At 40.6% G+C, this 23163-nt stretch overlaps 1 protein-coding gene across 1 annotated transcript; it reads left to right on the top strand.

Annotated features, from left to right (window-relative positions):
- LOC149277379 (signal transducer and activator of transcription 2-like) lies at positions 1–22914 on the top strand. The gene is made up of 23 exons (XM_089502973.1): positions 1–131; positions 327–471; positions 1996–2091; positions 4209–4301; positions 4985–5063; positions 5414–5499; positions 7577–7725; positions 8144–8302; positions 8712–8804; positions 9016–9075; positions 13103–13123; positions 14168–14255; positions 14707–14763; positions 15096–15179; positions 15414–15512; positions 16035–16170; positions 17279–17328; positions 17652–17746; positions 19386–19525; positions 19766–19954; positions 20382–20436; positions 21947–22023; positions 22778–22914. The coding sequence occupies exons 1-23, from the start codon at positions 1–3 to the stop codon at positions 22912–22914; spliced, it is 2319 nt and encodes a 772-aa protein (XP_089359099.1).
- The last annotated feature ends 249 nt before the right edge of the window (positions 22915–23163 follow it).

Genomic DNA, 23163 nt, shown 5'->3' with positions numbered 1-23163 from the left:
ATGAGCCAGTGGTCATCCCTCCTGAAGCTGACAGGTGTGCACCAGGATCAGGTCCTTGGTCTCTACAGTCATGATCTCCTGCCTATGGAGGTACGGCAGTACCTAGCACCATGGATAGAATCCCAGGACTGGTGAGAGAAATCAGCTCTAACCTATATTGCATTTGCTTCAAATGACGCCTCAAAACATTTAGAGGGACCTCACAGCTATCTTTTGCATATCTTTTGCATATGATGGCTTGTGTGTTCCTTTATTTGTGATAAAATGTTGCACAGGGTATGATCAGCAAATGTATCATCTTCCCATTATATCTGACTGTTATTCAGGAAGCAGGGAGCTAAAGACTGCTCATTGGCCAATGTCCAGTTTCAGAATCTTCTAGAACACCTGGATACCCAGTACAGCCGCTTTACCCAAGAGCAAGACATGCTTCAGAAACACAATTTGCGTAGATTCAAGCTCACTATACAGGTGACTACACACTACATGCCTATGAGTATGGTCTACACACCATGAAATAAAGATTCAGCAGTTTACTTGTTCAACTTCAACTTTGGGTACCTGGTTTTGTCAATGTGGGTTTTTGGCTGCTGCTGGCTTGGATGCCAGACTCTATGGTGGTGATACACGGTGGAACCTTTATGAAATTACTCTGCTTACTGCACTGTTCAGCTGCGTATTGGTTATTGCTGCTGACTTCTACTGGATAATGCAATCTCTATACTGTAGTCCAGAAACTCTTTGTAAACAGTTCAAACGTACAAAATACACTCACTGGCCACATTATTAGGTACCCCTGTTCAATTGGTTGTTAACACAAAAAGCTAAACAGCCAATCACATGACAGCAACTGAATGCATTTAGACATGTAGACGTGGTCAAGACAACTTTCTGACGTTCAAGCCGAGCATCAGAACGGGCAAGAAAGGGGAATTAAGTGACTTTGAACGTGGCATTGTTGTTGGTGCCAGACGGGCTGGTCTGAGTATTTCATAAACACGCACAACCATCTCTAGGGTTTACAGAGAATGGTCCGAAAAAGAGAAAATATCCAGTGAGCAGCAATTGTATGGACGAAAATGCCTTGTTGCTGCCAGAGGAGAATGGGCAGATGACAGAGAGGCAACAGTAACTCAAATAACTCGTTACAGCCAAGGTATGCAGAATACCGTCTCTGAACGCGCAACACGTCGAACCTTGAAGCAGATGGGCTACAGCAGCAGAAGACATTCAGAAGGCAAACTTTGGCGTAAACAACGTGAAAGCATGAATCCATCCTGCCTTGTATCAGCGGTTCAGACGGGTGGTGTAATGTGTGGTGGCATTTTCTTGGCACACTTTGGGCCCCTTAGTGCCAATTGAGCATTCTTTAAACGTAACAGCCTACCTGAGTATTGTTGCTGACCATGTCCATCCCTTTATGACCACGGTGTATCTTCTGATGGCTACTTCCAGCAGGATAATACACCATGTCACAAACTTGCATCATCCCCAACTGGTTTCTAGAACATGACAATGAGTTCACCGTACTCTAGTGACCTCCCCAGTCACCAGATCTCAATCCAATAGAGCGCCTTTGGGATGTGGTGGAACGGGAGATTCGACAAATCTGCAGCAACTGCATGATGCCATTGTGTCCATATGGACCAAAATCCCTGAGGAATGTTTCCAGCACCTTGTAGAAAATATGCCACAAAGAATGAAGGCGGTTCTGAAGGACAAAGGGGGTCCAACCCGGTACCAGCAAGGTGTACCTAATAAAGTGGCCAGTGAGTGTACATTTGTAATATCAAGTTAATAAATAGTAACTTGCCACTCACAAAACAACGACCAAACCAAAAAGGTACCTAAAATTGATCCTACAAGTTTAATAAAAATGTCATTTATTTAATCCTAGTTCTGTGTAATTTGTACTATTATTGTATAAAAGCAGAAATAAAGTTTTGAAATGCATATCCTTTGTATAACGAGGAAGGTGCTCTTTTTTTGTTTTAGAACCAATACCAGGCAAAACCACAGAAACTGGCAGAACTTATTAGAGACGTTCTGAGACATGAGAAGCAGATTCTGTTACAAGCCCAGGAAGCTCAAGTATGGATTATGGAAACAGATCTACTACCTTTTCTGTCAAATAGAACATCGACCTCATGGTCTTTCACCATCTAACATTAAATCACCCTAACTCTGGATTTAAATCATTTTATTCATAATGCTTCCCTCCTGTGCTTTATTTAATTCCTTGATATATTTGAAGGTTATTATGGATTACTTCCATATGTTTTATGCCATTTTAAGGCTTATTATTTGATTTCACTCAACTCAAGAACAACTTGGTTGTAGACTAGTCTAGGGCTGCAACTAACGATTATTTTCATAATCGATTAGTTTGCCGATTATTTTTCCGATTAATCGGGTAAAAAAACAATATGCAAATTTTTCGTTTATTTAAAATAAAAACTTATAATTTACAATGGCATTTCACAATTTGCCTTCTTATTTTACTGACATAATAATTAAAGCTATATTTTAACAAGAACCCCAAAAATACCAAAAAAAGCTTTACTAGTAAATATTCATGTAAACTATTTTTGCCCAATTATGCACATCTCACCCCCAGCTTGCCTCTCTGTCCCAGAAATGCCTTATACCCCCTTTATGCTAGAGATGCCACTGTGCCCCCTTATACCTCCTATATGCCATTCTGTCCCCTGATATGCCTTATACTCCCTCCTGATATGCCTTATAGCCAGGGCCGGCCCTACAATGGAGCCGACTGGGGCAATTGCGTTTTTTTTTTGTTTTTTTTGAAGCGGAGGAGAGAGAGAGGGGCACCGAGTGGTTTTCGCTTACCCGCTCGGCGCCCCTCTCTCTCTCCTCTGCGGCGAGTTTACCTGTTCGGTCTCGGTACCGGCTTGTAATGCAGAGCGCCGGAAGTGACGTGAATTTCCGGCGCTCAGCATTACAAGCCGGCACCGTGGTAGCACAGGGAGACTCGCCGCAGGACTGTTTAAGGGTAAGTACCGGTGGGGGGGGGGGGTAGATAATGCCCCAGGCGGCGTTAAGTCTTCGGCCGGCCCTGCTTATAGCCCCCTATATGCCACTGATATGCTACTCTGTCCCCTAATATGCCTTATACCTCCTATATGCCACTGTGCCCCCTGTTATGCCTTATAGCCCTATATATGCCACAGTGCCCCGATATGCCACTGTGCCCCCTGATATGCCTTATAGTCCCCTATATGCCTTTTACCCTTGATATGCCACCATGCCCCCTGATATGCCTTTTACCCCTATATGCCACTGAGATGCCACTGTGCCCCCTGATATGTCTTATGCCCCCCCATATAAGAAAAACTGACATCGCTAAAATAGTTTTTTTATATTTATTAAATATAGACAAAAAAATACACAATACAATATAAATATATATAAATATATGGACAATATAAACAATAAATCAAATATTACAGACATCAAAAAATAAAAAAACACAAATGCACATAATTAATAGATCCCGCAAAAATTCTACCTACCCCACCAGGGGTAAATATATATCAACAGAAGAAACACAGGGCAAATGAGCATAAAAATAAAGATAATACTTACCCAGTGCTGCTTACTTGTCCTGTTTTTCTTCTGTTGATATATTAACCCCTGGTGGGGCAGGTGGAAGTGGCAGCGAGATGAAGTAGCGAGGTTGCGCACATCGCGCACTAAAATCCAAATCCCCTGCAGGCGCTGCACTGGACCTGGATCCTCTCCGGCAGCCGGTAGGGGTCTGTGCGATGCGCGCAGACAGCCGCTTCTCCCCTCCGCTTCCGTTGGGGCTTCCGTGATGGAAGCCACGCCGGGTTCAGTAATAGAAGCCCCGGCGGAAGGGGAGGGGAGAAGCGGAGGATGTCTGCGCATTTTGCACAGACCCTCACCGGGTGGCAGAGAGGATCCAGGTCTCCTGCAGCTTTGCGGGGGTCTGGATTCTAGTGTTATAATCCGATCTCTATTTGAGATCGGATTATAGAAGGGAGTTTTTCAGAGCATTTGCTCCGAAAAACATTTTATAAATCGATTCAACTAATCCATTATGAAAATTGTTGACAATGATTTTCATAATCGATTATTATCGATTTTATCGATTTGTTGTTGCAGCCCTGGACTAGTCTTATTTTCTATCTAGCCCCACCAATTTTGTATTCCTTCCATCTTCACAGAATCAGCCTGGGGCACCAGCGCCAGCTTCCATGGAGGTTGGTGAGCACTGGGAGATAGAGCAGCGGGTAAAGGAAGTGAAGGAGAAGATGCAGGTACGTTAACCTTGCTATTGTTTGTTTATTGGGTAAATGTTTTTTAGTCTTGGGTTTTTGTCATTCAGACAGCCAGTGCTTTCTGAGTATTTAAAACAATTTGCATATATAGTCATGTGACCATGGAGCAATTCTGGTGCAGCCCAGTAACAGCAGTCCCCCTGCTGCAAAACTGGGGGCAGATCTCCCGCTTGGGTGAGCAGGTGTGGTGCAGTAAACAGATCATGGGAGATCGCTACATGAACCCACACAAGCCTACTTTAAGACATGGTGCGTGGGAATTTGACATCATATCCGCAGAGTCTCCCCTTCACCTCTGTGGTCTGAGATTTCTTGCGAGCTGCCAGTCAGCGACAGGTAAGCTCTTCCATTGAAACCAATAGACCTCCATCTGCAGTGTTCAGCGCTTGGTGGTATACTACATGCAGGAGGGGCGGCCAAATGCATCTCCTACACATAAAGTATCTTGGGGCTGAAGAAGGGGGAAATGCATACAGAGCATTCAGCAGAATCTTCCTCTATACTCGCTGAAGCAACTTCATGAAGATTAAAGACCATATGTTAGCTGGAGTGTCCCTTTTAAAGAAATTTAACATTCTTGTACATGTGTATGTTTCATCTAATTTGTGTTAATGCTACAGTTTTAGGAAGTATTCACTTAATCTGCACCATGTCCATTTCAGTTCCTAGAGCAAGAAGTGAAGTTTTTGGAGGACCAACAGGAAACCTTTCACTTTAAGTATAACAACTTTCAGGTAATTGGTGAGTATTTTGCTTAGAAGAGAAAATAATGTTCATTGTTGACTTTTCAGAATAATCCATGGAATGTTTCTGCTGATTAGACTGTTCCGGTGGCTTTCATAAGACAACGTTTCTTAATTTTAACACATTAACGTTTTAACTGTCACCCCCAACATGTTCATTGACATTATTAGTCGTTACAGATTCCTTCATGTTCTGTTTTAACTGTACCAACTCAATACATATTGGCCCTAAGTTAAGCATAAACCCTCTGCCTTGGAGAAATGATTTGAAGTATTTTTTTTTTTCTTTAAAAAAAATAAAATAAAAACATTCTTATAAAGCATGGATATTTGTCTGCACAGTAACAGCTAGAGTAAATGCCTCAGATGAACTTTTGAAGACAAAGAGGACAGAACTGCAGGAACAACTCAATGAACTGGACAAAAAACGCAAGGTCAGAGGGGGTATCTTGAATATTTTCAACCGATTGCATAAATGGGAAGGTAGAACGTCTGGGGTCATTTCCAACCAAGTCACATATTCTTATGTGTAGTGCATCAAAACAAAACTGAACAAGTTTGGGCCCTGATGGGAATCCTGAATATTTACATGTATTGCTACTACCATGAAGCTATATCATATGTATCCATTGATCCTATAATGGTATTCTAATGGTGTAAGTCATTTACTTACCGCATTTTAAGTTCTTTGCAATTACGGTGCTGTTTAGCTTTCAGAACTTTATACCATTGTGTAATTCTTTTCTTGTGTCATTAAGTCTGTATATGGGGCAGGCACCAGGCCACTTATCCAGATAAGGTTTGACGTTTTTGCAACAAGAACAAAAAAATATCAGATTTGATGTTCATATCTGCCGTCAGATTGCAGTTCGAGTTGCTGGTAGGGAAATACTAACAGTTTAATTGCCAATTCCTGAGCAAAAGGAAAAAATGTTGCTCATTCCTGACTGGCAGGAGAGTAGTGTCTTTAATTCCCTCACTTCACTGTACTTTGTGAAATTTAAATCAAATGTTTGGGGACGCTTTTTGGGGCTTTTCTAATGATCAATTGGCCTTTTAGTTTGGTAGTTTTTGGTAACTCCAATACCGAACCAATTTTTGCCATATGTCGCTCAACCATTATTCCCCTTTTCCTGTGAATAATTTACCCATGTAAACTATATATAGTTTTTTCAAGGAGAGACAAACCTTTTTTTTGATCCAATGCTTACGTGATAAGCCAAATATTTAGTATGAGTAATTTTGTAAAAGCTAGAGAAAACATTTTTTTCTTCTCTTAATCCTCACAAAAATAGTTATATTGACATAAACTACCATTAAAATGTATCAACTCAGGTGTCCTAGTTTGGGAAATACCTCAGTTTTGTAGAATTTCCATACTTTTGCAGCAGTTTTAGGGCACCTACTATAAGTTGTGCATTACGGTTTTAAAAATGTTTAATCTTTACATTTGCTATGCTGGGTTTGCAACTCTAAGTAACCACGAATACCAAGAAAAGTATACATTTTTGGAAAGCTCACAATACAGAGTATCGCATTAGGAACTTCTGGATACTTCTTATGCAGCCATTTGGCCACCAATCACTGCCAAAGTTACCCACAGAAATTATTCCCTAGGCTTTTTTCACCAACGCTTCTGTGTAGCTTGGAATTATTTGCATGGATTATGCCAAAGCTGCATCCGGAAATACTCTACATGCATAGGTTTTTATGCGTATGGTTTTTTTGGAACTTGCAGTGCGAAAGACACATTACAGAAATGCGTGTGTGTGTTTGTGTGTGTGTGTGATTATATTATACGCACACTATATGGACAAAAGTATTGGAACACCCGATCATTACACCAACATGGTGTAGGTACTTCTATGACATTGCATTCTAACAACAATGAAGTTGGTCCTTTGCAGCTATAACAGCTTCCACTCTTCTGGGAAGGGTTTCCACACGATTCTAGAGTGTTTCTGTTGGAACTTTTGCCCATTCATCCAGTAAAGCATTTGTGAGGTCAGGCATTGATGTTGAAGGCCTGGTTAGCAATCTCCATTTCGGTTCATCCCAAAAGTGTTCGATGGGTCAGGGCTCTGTGAGGGCCAGTCAAGTTCTTCCACACCAAACTCATCCAACTATGTCTTTATGGACCTTGCTTTGTGCACTGGGGGACAAACTGTTCCCACAAAGTTTGAAGCATAGCGTTGTGCAAAATCTGTGCACAGAGAAGTGTGATTCGTCACTCCACAGAACGTTTCCACTGCTCCAGTCTAGATCCACTGGATCCGACATTTGGCATTGTACCTGGTGATGTGAGGCTTGTATGTAGCTGCTCGGTCATGGAAACCCATTCCATTAAGCTGATATTAATGCCATTCCCATTCCATTAAGCTGAACTCTTCATCTATGGAATCAGCACTCGGTTTTTTTATAGGTGATCACACCTGATTAGTTAATCCATTAATATATATTAATTTGTTTTCTTTTTGATATAAGGGATTATGTTTTTTGTCTCTGTTTAAGGAGGTCTTAGATCAAGTGAAGATGCTGCTTGGACTTTGTGAGACCCTAGTTGTATTCCTGCAAAAAGAGCTCAATGACTGGCACATACGACAGAAATTGTTCTGCATTGGCGCTCCCACCAATACTTGTCTTAAAAAGCTTGAGAGCTGGTTAGTACACCCCTTCGCCTTCACGACTTTCTCTTGAATAGGTTGGTAAAGTCAAGGTTTGTGGTCAGCAAAATATGACTGTTTCACTTTAAACCCTGATGTGTGTTCTTAGTTTGCACTACATATGTCTTGGGTTTGTGAAATCTGTTCCCTTCGGTTATCTTCCCCAATCCTACATTTACAATTCAGCCAACTAAAAAAACCCATGTCATGAGTTTTACAGATTAAAAAGTCAGCTGTATTTGTAGGTACTGCATGGGTGTACCGTAGAGCACCCATTCATAAGAGTACACATTTTAGAATCCTTAGAAGGACTAAGTAAGATTGAACTATGTGGAATATATTTTATGCTAACTTAAAAAATATATAGTATTCGTGCAGTCCGTAGTGTGTTTTAATTACTTTTTTTTTAAAACAGGGTTACAAGGTCGGTTGAGGTCTTCTTCCAGCTCAGACGTCTTCTTTTGTTGCTTGCTGAACTTCCTTTGTCTATCTCGTATGAACTTGACCCTCTGAAAACAGACCCTCCAATCCTTGAGAAGAGACTTCTTGAAATGTTGTGCTGTTTGCTAAAGATGTAAGCCACTTATTTTGATCACCCCTGTGTTTTTAGTGTAGTGGTACAATGTATGATGCTTTCACCCATGAGATTTGCAACAGATCACAGAGACACAGATAGATGAATGAATGCATTAGTCTTTTGAGATCTGCTGATCTATTGAAAGTGACTCCTGTAACATGCAAGGACATCCTGCCAACCAGCTCCTGCTTGAGATCAATGGGAACACTTTCTGCTATGCACACAGGGGTCTTGTTAGACCCTCTGGAACTCTTGTACGAGGCAAACACAGATGAGGATTCTTCTGAATACATCCATACGTTTGCAGGGGAAAATAGTAGTTTACAGGGGACACTTAGCTGTCAAATTAATTAAAGTACCTTTGCTACTATATTTCAATAAAGTGTTTCTGTCACCTTTGCAACAGTTCTTTTGTTGTGGACAAGCAGCCGGTCATGGCATATCCCTGCAGAAGACCTCTTGTGTTGAAAACGAGTACCCAGTTCTCTGTGGGGGCCAGGTGAGTTTGGCCTGCAGCCTTGATATACTGCATACTAAGTATTTGAAACTTGTTGGATGTGGTTAATTTGTTGATAACAATAGATTGAGGAATGTGAGATTTCTTTAGTGACCATTATACTAAAATACATTGTAGTTTGTCATTTGCTGGAACTTACTGTTATGAATCATGTACGATTTCTGAGATTCCGTCTTCTCTTTCTATCCATCAGACTTCTAGTTAACCTGCCGAAACTCAAAAACAGCATGAAAGTCTCCTATTCGATAGATAAGTATGTGCTTGAAAAGGAAGTCCTGTGGGAGATTTTTCTGAGTGTTAAATACAGTGTTTTGCACTGTAATTTAGTGCAGTGCTTTAATAAAGCTCCTTAATCTGCAAATTAGATCGGTTCATCATATGCTGACTTTTTGCAATGCCAATGAAGTCACTAGTGAGATGATCACTTTGTGTGGTTAAGTCTGGGACATTCTATTGTTTACCACAAAGCAGTATAACTGTCTGATATAACAAGAAGCAAACCATGTACATATTTTAAGTATACGCCTGTCAAAAAGCATGTGTGAAAAGGTTTGAAATTGCTAAGATTGTGCTTGCAGTCAGAACAAACAGATGTGATGCTTTAACTTAAGCATTTTTTTTTTAATTCACAAAAGAGTCCCCATCTACAATTATCTGATCTACCTTTATCACAAGTAAAGCACTTGACAAGAAGCTACAGAATATGCTGTCGCCCCATAAATAAATGTAATGCACTGAAGCAGAGGCGTATCTAGGGTATGGCACCTATGGCTCGTGCCATAGGCGCAATTTGAAAGGGGGGCGCCAGTGTGCGGCTTTCAAACACCGTCTTTTTTTTTTTTTTTTTTTTATGCGGAGGAGAGAGAGGGACACCTAGCAACCGCTCGGCGCCCCTCATTCTCCTTCACGATGCCTCTACCTCTGTCCCGGTGCCGGCATTTCATGCTGAGCACCGTAATACGACGTCATATTTCGGCGTGAAGCAGCGGGCACCAACAAGCGGCTTTTAAACGCTGTAAAAAAAAAAAAAAAATAAATAGCGTTTAAAAGCCGCCCGCTGGTGCCCGCTGCTTCACTGCTGAGCGCCGAAATATGACGTCGTATTACGCCACTCAGCAGTGAAGCAGCGGGCACCGCAGCAGTGCAGGAAGACAGAAGTCTCGTGCTCCCGTCGCTGGACCTCAAGGCGAGAGAACTACAAAGGGGGAGAGGGGTTAGAAAGTGATAAGGAAAGGAGGGGGGGTTAGAAAGTGATAAGGGAAGGAGGGGGGGTTAGAAAGTGATAAGGGAAGGAGAGGGGGTAAATATAAGCAAAGAGTGTGAGTTCATGTGTGGATGCATTGAGTGAATGAGGGAGAGCATGAGTTAATATGTGAATGCATTGTCTGAATGAGGGAGAGCATGAGTTGTCTGAATGAGGGAGAGCATGCGTTAATATGTGAATGTATTGTCTGAATGAGGGAGAGCATGAGTTAATGTGTGGATGAATTATCTGAATAAGGGAGAGCATGAGTTAATGTGTGGATGAATTGTCTGAAAGAGGGAGAGCATGAGTTAATGTGTGGATGAATTGTCTGAATAAGGGAGAGCATGAGTTAATGTGTGGATGAATTGTCTGAAAGAGGGAGAGCATGAGTTAATGTGTGGATGAGTTGTCTGAATTAAAGTGTGAATTAGTGAGTGACTGTAAAAGTGTTTGTGTATCATAGATGTATAATTGTGGAAGGGAAAAGATAGCACTAGCAGGAGGTTTGAGTCTTGGGGACCAAGATGGCACAGGCAGGGTGTATATGGGACAAGGATGGCACAGGCTGGACTGCTTGGGGACAAAGTTGACTTGTGCTGGGCTATTTAGGGACAAAGATGGCAAATATTATGTGTGTTATCTGGGTGCTGGTCAGGTTCTATGTCGGCAGTGTGGACGCCAGGGCTGGCTTTGGAGTGTGCAACCTGTGATCTATGCCTGTAATTTAGGGGGATTTAAATACCTTTTTAATGCCGTGTTTTTATGTGAATTCCAATTGATCTGTGCCTGCAAGATCAATTGGGGTTTTTGTGTTATTCTGTAGATCCAGGGGCGGACTGGGCCGGGGGGCAGGGGTGCAATTGCCCCCCAGGCCGCCCTAAATCCGGGCCGGTGGGCCGGACGGACGAGCATTCAATGCGGCTGCGGCCGCAAAGTTAAAAACTAAGCGGCCGCGAGCAGGATTGAATGCGGCTGTCATGCGTACCTGGCGTGGGGGGGAGGGGGGCGGTCTGCCCCGGCTGCCGCTCATCTGAGGGGTGCCACCATGCCGGCACGCCTTCAGAAACGATGCGCGCGGCACAACATTGAAGCCACGCCCACCGTCTTCCGCGCTCAATGCACCGGAAGGACAGGAAGAAGAAGAAGAGGAGGAGGAGGAAAAGTGAGAGTGAAAGAAGAAAAGGTAGGAAAGAGTGGATTAGTAAGTGTGTGAGAGTGATGGGTGTTATGCTGAATGTAAGTGTGTGAGAGTGATGGGTGTTATGCTGAATGTAAGTGTGTGAGAGTTATGGGTGTTATGCTGAATGTAAGTGTGTGAGAGTGATGGGTGTTATGCTGAATGTAAGTGTGTGAGAGTGATGGGTGTTATGCTGAATGTAAGTGTGTGAGAGTGATGGGTGTTATGCTGAATGTTTGTGAATGAGGGTTTCAGATAGCATGGATGTGTAAGTGTTGGGGGATAGCTTGGCATAGGGAGTCCGTAATCACATTCCTTTCATGCCCAGATTCCAGCATGTAGTGGCTGCCTAGGCATGATAGGAGTGTGATTGCTGTTATAAATTATTTTTTGGTCCAACTGCGGTGTGTTAACACTTTTATTGGACAGAATAATTCAATGACAGTATTAATATATATATATATATATAATTGCAAACAGCAATCACACTCCTATCATGCTAAGTCAGCCAGCACATGCTAGAACCTGGGCATGATAGGATTGTGATTGTTGTTATATATATGTGTGTTTGTGTGTATATATATGTTAATATTGTTGTTGATTTTTGTGTCTAATTTTGGTGTTACTTTTAATAAAGTATTTTAAAGTTTTTTTTTGTTTTTTTTTTCAGTTTTGGCCAAGTGAATGCTGAATTTTTAGTTTCAGTCCAGAATTTTCATTTCGGTGCATCCCTACTATATACTATGCCAGTCACTAAAGTGGTAAGCCTACACCACATCAATGTTTGGCTTAGTATATAGTGATAGGGGTTGTCAGTGTCTGGCTCAATGTATAGGCACACATTGACGGTGGTACCGCATAATCCCTAAGCATATAATGATAACAAATATGCTGTACCCCTGTCAATGTTTGCCTAACCATAGAAACTATGCAGTTTTAAAGTGTGTGTGTGTGGGGGGGGTGCCACATACAGGGTCTGCCACAGGTGCCAAATACTCTCGGTACCCCCCTGCATCATGCGGCTGTCAGACCCAATGGCCATGCCTCAGCTCCTCTTCCCACGTCTTAAAAGTGGTGGGATGAAGAGCTGAGGCATGCGGTGCGTGCACGCCGGCCACTTTAATTTCATTAGGCGCTGGTGGAGTGACTGCCGCACGACGGCCGCTTTCAATGTCGCTCGCAGCCGCTTTGATGGTGCAACGGGACAGTTGACTAGACTTGCCCCCCAGGCCTTAGGCTGCCAGCCCTCCCCTGTGTAGATCCATATCTGCTATGCTATGTTTCCATACATTATTTATGTATACCTGCAAATACAGGGTTAATATGTCTTATTCAGTTGAGTAATACTGTTTCCATGTATTTATTTGATCTATACCTGCGATGCTACGTTTCATATATTGTTATTGTATACCTGCAAGTACAGGATTTGTATGTCTGATTCTGTATATTTGATATATACCTTCAGTGCTGAGACCACAAGTGAATTTCAATTGATCTGGGTTTGTGTGTTGATCTATACCTGCTATCGGCAGCAGGGTCTAATATTTATATATATATATATATCGGCGCAGGGACTAATAAATGGGTTTTTGATATTTGGACAGGGGCGCAATTTCAGTGCTTGCCATAGGTGCTATTTTCAGTAGATACGCCTCTGCACTGAAGTCGTTTTAGGCAGAAGAGATAAAAGAGGGACATGGGCTACTTGTCTGCTGGAGTCGCGTATTCAGCTGATCTCAGGTCATGGTTTTTACTTTTATGAGCGCTGAAATATTTGTTAATCCCAAGTAACTCAAATAAAGCACGGTAATTTGTATGGTTTCTATCAGAAACAATTATCTCTCGTTTTCTTTGCAGGGATCCCCCAAATGTTAAAGGGTAAGAAGTGCTACCTTTTATCTTTTATCTTCTTTATTGCTTATTAGTTAAACACAAAGGTAATTATATACTTTTTTTATTATAACGGGGACTCCATAATAAGGAACAAAGAGTGACTGGTCTTGACTTCTGTAACACTCAACTACCTTGTTGGTATCAACAGGATGGTGACACCTAGTAGAATTGTGTTGGAGAGGTGATTATGAATGAGGTGATAGTAATTAAAATGTTGAGTTGGAGAAAAGCATTTCATATGGAGGAGATGGTATTAGAATTATGTGGTCGATTTAAAGTAGATTAGGATGTGTGTGTATCCGGCTTGAAGTTATCCGATAGGGTTTGCATTTGAAAGCTAGGTGACTTGCTGAAGGTTGGAGCGTTCCACGGGGTAAGTGCAGAGTTGAGGTACAGACTGACCATCTTGTTACCACAGACAAATTCACAGTGGGCCGCTGGCCGTCAGCGCCGCATACTCGCCCAATCCACCGCTCTAACGGCAGGTTGGGTGCTGCAGTGTGTGCCTACCAGCTGGATATGGCTTGCCATGTGAACATAAAAACATGAACATGTTTTGTGGCTTGTGAAATCAAGCCATCTATAACACGTATGTCATTAGGTGGGTGCGGGCATTAAAGTGCCAGGGACACCTTTTTACCTCCAATTTGCCCCTCCTTGTCTGGGTAAGTGGGATATCTGAGGAAATATCATGTGATAGTAGCAGATCAGTATATGATGAGTAAAGAAAGGACTGAGCAGAATTGCAGACAAAACCAAAACTGTTGTGTCTATTCTCTTAAGGGAAAGTCAATAAAGACATTATTTGTGGACCCAACTCTTATTGTTTGAGTTTGAAGGGCTTGGGTAGGTCACAAACTATTAATTATATAAAATATTGTGGCCTGAAGGTGTCTCTGGCAATATAGAGTAACATAGCTGTTCTATTCTGTGACAATATACCCAAATCATTCTGACCTGCATATTATTTATTTATTAAGGCATATCACCCAGTTTGCAGCATCTGATGATGATTTTTTTTCTTCTAAGGTACCGTGGATTTAATGTCTTAGGGCCACAGCCCAAGGCATTGGAGGATTTCCAGGGACAGGGGCTGATGGTGGAATATAAGCATTTGGTAGGCACATATTACTTTTATCGCAGTGACACAAAGATAACTGTTTGTGTTTTCCAATGTTGCTAAAATTTTTGTGCTGGTCTGAGCCTTCTGACCTTGTGCCTTGTTTAGGGTATCCTAGTCCATATGCCAGGGCCATCCAACCTGCGGCCCTCCAGCTGCTGCAGGACTACATCTCCCATCCTCCTCAGCCAGCTCCTTAGCTGAAAGAGCATTATGGGAGATGAAGTCCTGCAGCAGCTGGAGGGCCGCAGGGTGGATGCCCCTGCCATATGCCATTCACATCAGTGACAGATGTTGAATTGATGCAAAAAGTATCTTTTTTTTTTTTCAGGTGGTAGACATTGGGAGCAGTAAACCGATGTGGTGCACTGCCAGATTATTAGTGTCCAAGTTTTCATACACCCTATTTTTATGCTAACACTGTACTCGCTGTTTGTGTCCTCCATAGACACTGAAAGATAAGAGAGTTGGACCTGGAGGCAAAGGAGGTAAAGGTGCCAATGATGTAAGTATGTATGGGTGAAATGGAGCCACTATTGGGTCTCCAGGGGATATTCTCCTTCACTATCAGAAACTGAACAGATCTCCTTTCACCCAATGCAAAAAAAAATCTTCATTGTCCTCATCAAGTTCCCTTTCTTGGGAAAAACTACGTGTTGCTGTGATGTATTTAATCTTATCAATTTATACCTGTCTATTGAATGTTCTATTTTGGATGATATAGAAGGGAATGGGAGCTATAGTCGCAGCTGGAGAGTCCAAAGGGATGATTTACAGTGGAGAACCATACCAGCTGCTTGGTCTCTCATGCAGTAAGTAACTTTGCTCTGTTTTTAGGGATCACTTAGTGTCTTGGAGGAACTTCACATCATTACTTTCACAACTCAATTTGACTACCAAGGACTGAAACTGGACCTAGAGGTACCAGGGGCTGCTTAACATGCTATTTCTTTGCAAGTTATTGACTTTAGTTGTTCTTTAGTGCCACAAGCTGCATAACCAGGCTGTGGTTTGTGTGAGTTTTTCCCCTTATCTTTATGTTAATCAGACTTCTTTTATGACTTAAATGGGCTTAGAGGGTTTTCATGCTTAGTTTAGTTTACCTTGTATACTCGCTCTAAACCTCAAGTGCATCATTGCGTCTTTTTCTTCCAGGCTGCAACACGGCCTTTTGTGGTGATCTCCAACATCAGTCAGTTTGTAGGTGCTTGGGCTTCTGTCCTCTGGTTCAACTTACTGAGCTGTGACCCCAAGGTAAGGGGATGTTTCAAATAGCCTTCCTGGAAAAACACACCCACAACACCCTTCTTGAAATTGCTTTTCACTTAATTAGTCTAGTGTTAGGGATTTTTTTAAAATATTATCTCCAGTGCCGTATTTGGAGCACACGTTAAAAGTAGTTTGTTGCGTATAATCTACTCACAGGAGATCTGAACTTCACGCAGAGGTCCAGTGCACTCGACTGTTATAGCTGGTGCCCACATGTATAATAGACCTCATTCAGACCTGGTTGCAAATAACAAAAAGCTGAGAATGGCACAAAATCCAAACCATCATGACTGACTGGTGTAGAAACCCCAAGAAGACAACACAACAAATGAGGCTGAAGCTAACCCCAATACTACAACAACACTATATACAAATCCCAAAGCCAAACACATAAACTTGCTGCCACAGAGCCTCTAACACTCACAAATTGGATCTTGAGAATTAGTATAGTGACACCATTTCCCAATGAGTTGGAAAACCTTTTGAATGTATTTTTTTATTTTCTAGGATTTGACTTTTTTCTCCAAGACTCCTGATGCCCCCTGGCTATTGCTGGCAGATGCACTGAGCTGGCAGTTTTCATTCACCACTAAACGAGGACTAAATTCAGACCAGCTAAATATGCTTGAGAAGAAACTTTGTGGTAAGAGGTGTATTGTTAATAAAATATTTCAATGCCCATGATTTTGAAATGATATGTCCACCAAGCGTGTGTCCTCATTGCTTTCTTGGAAACAATCTTTTTTAACACTGACATCCCTCCCCTTCCAGTGATGATGGAGCGGGACTCTGTGTTATTCTGCTCAATCTTTCAATTTAATAACTGAATGCAGCATTACAACGCTAAATTTTCAAACCCTTACAAGATATAATTCTTTAATCATGGGACATTTTGCCTTATTCCTAATTTTTTGCCAGGAACACTACATTTGCACGGCACAAAAGCAGACACTCCACCTTTTGAGGAAAAAAAAAGTGAAATTTAAATGGACAGTCCTAATGTTCTTCATGCCCATTTAATATCCATTTTCCAAAACAGAAAAAAACAAAGGACTTAACTGAACTAAAGGATTTAACTGAATGAACGAGTGAGTCATTGAGTGAATGTTATAAGTGTTTAGGGGCAGAGGTGGCACAAGCTTAAAGGGCAGGGGTGGCACATGCAAGCTGTCTATTTCAGGGGCAGAGGGGGCACAGGCAAGCTGTCGGTTTCAGGGGCAGAGGGGGGACGGTAAGCTGTTTCAGGGGCAGAGGGGGGCACAGTTACGCTGTACAATATCTGCTCAGTAAATGTTACTTATTTAAACTTATTTCATTTATTTATAAGTTAATATTTTTTCAGATTTCCAGGTTTTTTTTCCAGTTGACATACAGTTTACAAATTTGTGAAATAAATATTATTCTTGCCAACATAAATTTTTTTTTTTGTGAGTGTCTTTTACATTTTAAAGTGGGGGGGGGGGTGCCACATACAGGATCCAACCCAGGTGCCAAATACTCTAGGTACGCCCCTGGTGATCACACACCTATTGTATGCAGTAAAGTGTATATGATGGCTGAAGTTCCCCCTTTAATGCTTTGTCTAAGAGCAATAGCTCCTTTACTTCTTTCCTCTCTAAATATCTGTTTCAAAACCCAATAAAATGCAAAGAGAACATTTAAACTTCAGCTTTTGCTTCGCTTACCACAAAAGAGTAAGACACTATTTTAAATCAACCTACTCTGCTTTATATGTTAATTATGCATTCTAGGGACAACACCAAGACAGGACAGCAGTGTGCCATGGAGCAAATTTGCCAAGGTAATATAGTGTACTGCTTTTCTCTCTCTTTTTAATAAACTTTTTTTTATTTGTTTTAACTTAATGTGTAAAATCATACATGTATGTTAAGAACATTCAATCATTCCACTAGGGAAAAGTGGTGAGTTATACTAGGTGACAGTGTTGAGGTGCATGGTGTCTCTTGTGAACCACATGAAACAAAAAGTTGAGGCTATCTGTTGGATTATTTATCATGGCAGACTGACTCTTTACAGCCTACGCTACATTTTAAAGATTGTACAATTGACATAATATTTTGTAATGTGTATTAATACATTCAATATATTGTACTTGGGTAACAGGAGAACATGCCCCGACTCACATTTTCATTTTGGACATGGTTTGATGCCACTCTGAACCTGGTCAAACAACACCTGGAAGACATTTGGAATGATGGGTGTGTAAGAATGAATCTCTGAAATTAATTATTGTCCCCTATATCAATAGATAAATTACTTTTTCAAAGTTGGCTAGAGTTTCTTGCTGTGGTGTTGGCAAAGATGCCAAAATATGGTAACTGTGACTAATAGATTACATATGAAAAATGATAATAAAACTCAGTATTTGAGCTTAATATTGGCATTATTAGGGAGATTGTAAGTTTGTTTGAGCAGGACCCTACTCACCTGTTGTTTCTGTAAGTGTAATTGTTGTGTCGTACAAGTCACCCAGTTCCTAAAGCAGCCCCACACCATCTTACTACCACCACTATGTTGGTATGATCTTATTATAGAATGCTATTCGTTTTATGCCAGATGTAATTGGACCCCTCCCATCCAAAAAGTTACACTTTTGACTCAACAGTCCACAGAATATTATTCCAAAAGTTTGGGGGTCATCAAGATGGTTTTTGGCAAATGTAATATAGACCTTTTGTGAGATTTTTGGTCAGCAGTGGTTTTGGACTTGTAACTGTCTCGTTGATGCCATTTTGCACAGTCTTGCAATTCTATACGTGTTAGTCTGAGTTATTTTGTGATCTCCTGGATGAGTAGCCAATGGACTCTTGGAGGAATAGTTTTTTTCTCCATTTGTAGATATTGTCTCTCACCATGCTTCATTGGAGTCCCAGAGCCTTAGAAATGACTTTGTAAGCCTTTCCAGGTGATAGATGTCAATGACTTTGTTTCTCATTTGTTTGTGAATTTCTTTAGATTGCGGCATTTAGCCTCCTTCACTTTGCAAGACAGGTTCTATTTAATTGATTTTAAACTGGCAGTAATCATGCCTGCTTGTGTATAGCGAAACTCAACCCAGTTATCAATTACATTTGGTTAATTGGTTTATTTAGTAATTAAGGAGGGGAATTACTTTTTCACATAGGGCTAGGTAGGGTTGGATAGCTTTTTTACTATTAAACATGGAAACTTCATTTAAAAACCGCTGACAACTGCTGGTTATCTTAGTCTAATATTAAAATTAGTTTGATGATCTGAAACATTTGAGTGTGAAAAATATCCTTTTTCAAAAAATAGTAGAAATCGCGAAGGGAACAAATACTTGTCCACAGCACTTCAAGTGGGGGAACCGCTACGAAGAGCTTTGAACGTGAGAGTTAGGATTTTGAATTAAACACTGAAGCATACAGGCAACCATTGAAGTGATTGATAGAGGGTACAGGTGTTAGTAGAGTGATGGGTAAGGAAAATAGGTGGGTATTAGGGAGACGGTCTAAAGCAGAGTTACGTTCCTAAAAATGGGAAACAATTAGGTCATGAACAAAAATCTTGTGATGTAAAGGTAATTTAATTATAGCCTAGTGTTAATTTATTGTAACATGGCATTTCTTGGGTTTTTTTGGTTGCGGTTTTTACAATTCGAAATCTCAGCCCTTGAATGAGAACTGCTCAATTGTAGATAGTTAATATCTAAATATGTCAAGTGTCCATTTGTCTCTTGTAAACTAAAGTAGGGCAAATAAGACCAGCTTCGCACACTCTGTAGTATTAAGTTTTGCTTGGAAAAAGCATTTCAGGAGGTAGACGCGAAACTGTCTAATTTTGGGCTTGGGTATAATTTTACATTTCTTCCTTCAGTCATGTGATGGGGTTTGTAAGTCGCTCTAAGGAAGAGTCCCTCCTTGACACCAAGATGGAAGGCACTTTTCTCCTCCGTTTTAGTGAAAGCATTGCTGAAGGAGGAATAACCTTCTCTTGGGTGGAATATCAAGAAAATGGTATGTGGCATGGATGACAGAATTACTTTTTGAACCATGTTTCCTGTGACAGAACAGACCTTATAGTTGTATTTTGATATTTTGTCTTATAAAATATGGATGGATTACATAGTAATTTAAACATAGAAGTGCAGATTCTTGTAGCATTTGCAATGCTATGTTCCTGCATCAATGTTAACTGGGGAGGAATAGGGATAAGTCCCAATTCACACACTGTTTCAGCATACCTTCTGTCCACAGGAAGTCCTAAAATTTGCTCTGTCCATCCATACACCAAGAGAGAGCTTTCATTCATCCCCCTTACCGAGATAATACGAAACTACCAACTATTGGTTCAAGAAAACATCCCAGAGAACCCCCTAAAGTACCTTTATCCAAACATCCCTAAGGACCAAGCATTTGGACAGTATTATGAGCATCGAATTGGAAGTAAGTGTTCTTGTCAGCTTTTGTTGAACCCAGGCATGCAGATCTCTGCGTGTATACAAGTGAAATGCCCAACCAAGATGTATGCTCTTTTCAGTGTCTTTCTACGCATGGTGTGCAAGGGATCCACTCTGTTTTGCTGTTTTTCCTAATGTAGATAGTGTAAAAGTTAGTCATCATTTTTAAAAAGGTTGCCTTGGAGAAGATCACTTCTTTCCGAGACCTTCCTGGACCACTGTTTTTTACCAACTGACACCAGACATGATGTGTTATCTGTTTTATCTGTTTCCGCTGTTTTTTTTATTTTTTTTGGCATTATAAGCTGACTTGTTTTGTATTGAAATTTGTCAGAATGTTTGTGATCAGTTTACTCGTCTACCAACAATTTGTTTTGGTGGTGACTCCATAACCTTTGTTTCATGATTTGCAGTGACATTGGAATATCAGAAATACCTAAAACGCAAGCTGATTATGGTTTCTGAAAGGTAAGGCAACGTGGAATGCGGTAGATTGTTGGTGAAAATGTACATTTATATACTGTATAATATATATAATGGGCCAGCAAAGTGTAGCCAAAGAATGCTCCAACGGGGGTTTAGGTTTTTTTTTTTATGACTTTGTTTTGAGGTGTTTGTTTTGAGCAATAAAACACAGTTTTTTTGAAAAATGCTGTTTTTGAGCCTCATTGTCCTAAATGTCCATGCATAAGATCCTTATAATGTTACTTTATTGACCCTCAGCTACAGGCTTTTGTCACAATATGTACACACACACATGCTTTCACTTAGCAGTGTTTAAGCTTGGGGTGTATAAAAGTTCACTTCCTCCTAACATACACCCTTTCATCAGTATTTCTTAGTGAAATTATGACTAACCCACCTTGAAATCACTATAGTGGCAATATTTTTATATTTCTTGTATTTAAGCTTTTTCCTAAAACATTCAGCCAGTGGTTGACAGTGAGAATTAGGTTTTTTGACTATTTCTTATGACATACGATTTCTTACCCTTACAGATAGATATATTGAATGTTGCTAGTAGACTCATGTTCCCTACCTGTTGGGCAGATTCTCATTGGTTTTAGCCCAGTCAGTCTTAGAGTATTGTGGTAAATGGGCAGATTATCAGGGTTTTTACCCAAGTCAAAGAGTATTGGGGTTCATGGGGAGATTCTGAGTTGGTTTTTTTTTTTGGTAGGCCTCGTATTTCACATTTGTATTATTTGAGCCTGAGACTAGCTTAGCGCACTGACATTTTTTCTTTTCCTTGCTTTTTTTTTTTACCCCAGTCTGAGTATCAGTGTAAATTGGAGAGTATCTGTGTTTTCACTCCAGTTTCAGAATCTCTGGTTAATGACCAGATTTTAAGAGTTTTTACCCCAGAGTTTTGGGGTTAATGGACAGATTTTTACCCCACTCTAAGGCCATTTGCATATTTTTTTCTACAGTCCTGTCACATCATGTCAATTGGATTCAAGTCAGGAAGTTGACTCGCCCCCTCCAAAACTTTGTTTCTATTGGACTAAATATAACACTTAAAAGACAAGCTTTTAAGAGTCTTCCGCAGGTCTGAAGCGATACCTTTGCTTCTTTATGTGGCTGTATTTAGTATGTTAATAATGTAGATTGGATTAGCAGTATGATTCCAGTAGACAAGATGCCAAAATACCAGAGCAATTATTCTGTAGGATGAATGGATGACTCCTTTATCTGGAGACACTTCTAAAAATGCGTATTATACACTTTGGTTTGTTTTTTCTTTGTGTCAGTGGTTTTGCTAACTTTATTAATTTGTTATTGTGGGCAGACCATGCAGAACTACACTGTTGATGTTCAGGTTGGAAAATACTATTTGAATGTATTATATATTAAAACAATCTATGTATACTTTTAAATACCTATTATGGTAAAGTTGTGGTGCTCGAGGTACATTTTTATTTTAAACTTGACATATATTTGTTATAACAAGAGAAATATTTTGTACTCTTCCTCACAGGCAAGATGACGCCCAGGATTCAATAGGTCCTGGCACACCCCAGCATAATGAGCCGGATGTGAACTCCCTGATTGAACGTGAGTTTTTGATATTAGTGTTGATAGCAAAATTTTTCCTGGCTATGGATCAGATACACTCAGGCTTTTATTTATCATGATTCATCTTCTCACTGTATAAATTCAAATCATATCATGAAGACTATGTAACTTAATGGTTTACATGTGTATTTTTAAGGCCTTTACCGATTACAAACTCTTGTGCCTGTCCTATACCTCTGCTCTCCATCTCTCCAAACCTATTTTGCTTTATTAACTTTCTCCATCTCCCATAACCCTAAATGTCTTTTCCACTTTTAACATTCTTCTCTGCCCCCCAAGACCTCCATCATCTTCCAATTTCTTTGCTACCAATTTTAAAAATCAAATAGACAATGTCAGGGATAGGATCATACCTCATGGAGCTAATTATACTGTACCACAACCCCTCTCCCTATCTCAGCTGATTCAGCCATCCCACCCTTACTGAGGTCTGATGTACTCCCACCTCACCACCTGCCCCTTGATCCTGTTCCCTCACAGTTGCATATACTGCAGGTTTTGGGGGACTCACAATCAGTGGAAGCTATGCACAGGTACCTAAGACTGTGTTGACGGTCTACTGTGCTCCAGAGATTTTTAAAATAATTATACATGGCTATGCAATATAAACTTGGCTTAAAAGACAATGGCTGTCAATTAAGTGAATCTAATGAATAACCTGTGTCGTTATTTATGTGGGTGGCACTTAACTAAAAATCCATATAATTCTTTTTTTTATTATTCTTGCGTGCAGACCTGTATATGGACCAGTCTACAGACCAACCTACAAGCCAAGAATTGGACAGATATATGATGAATGCTGATAGTGACCCCATGATGTCATTTACAGATGGGGGAATATATGCAGAATGTTTTGGTGATTTACAGTGATTTACAGGCTTTCAAGAACAGAAATGTTATACTTTTTCTATTGAGCGGAAGGAAACGTTTGCAAACTTTGTACTTTTCGATGTTGTATAGTCTGTACTAGGAGAGCGGTTCCTTAGCTGGTGTTAAAATCGTCGCAGTTTCATACTTAGTCATTCACAAGGATGTGACTTAAATCTGGGAATCAAGGGATAAAAAATAATTGGCATATGGCTTTGTTTTGTGAGAGCAGTAGTCATCATAGTGCTTCTC

The sequence above is a fragment of the Sceloporus occidentalis genome, unplaced genomic scaffold, assembly GCF_023333645.1.
Source record: "Sceloporus occidentalis isolate IW3139 unplaced genomic scaffold, rSceOcc1.0.p SCAF_215, whole genome shotgun sequence".
NCBI lineage: Eukaryota > Metazoa > Chordata > Lepidosauria > Squamata > Phrynosomatidae > Sceloporus > Sceloporus occidentalis.
This window is presented reverse-complemented; position numbering and strand designations above follow the sequence as displayed.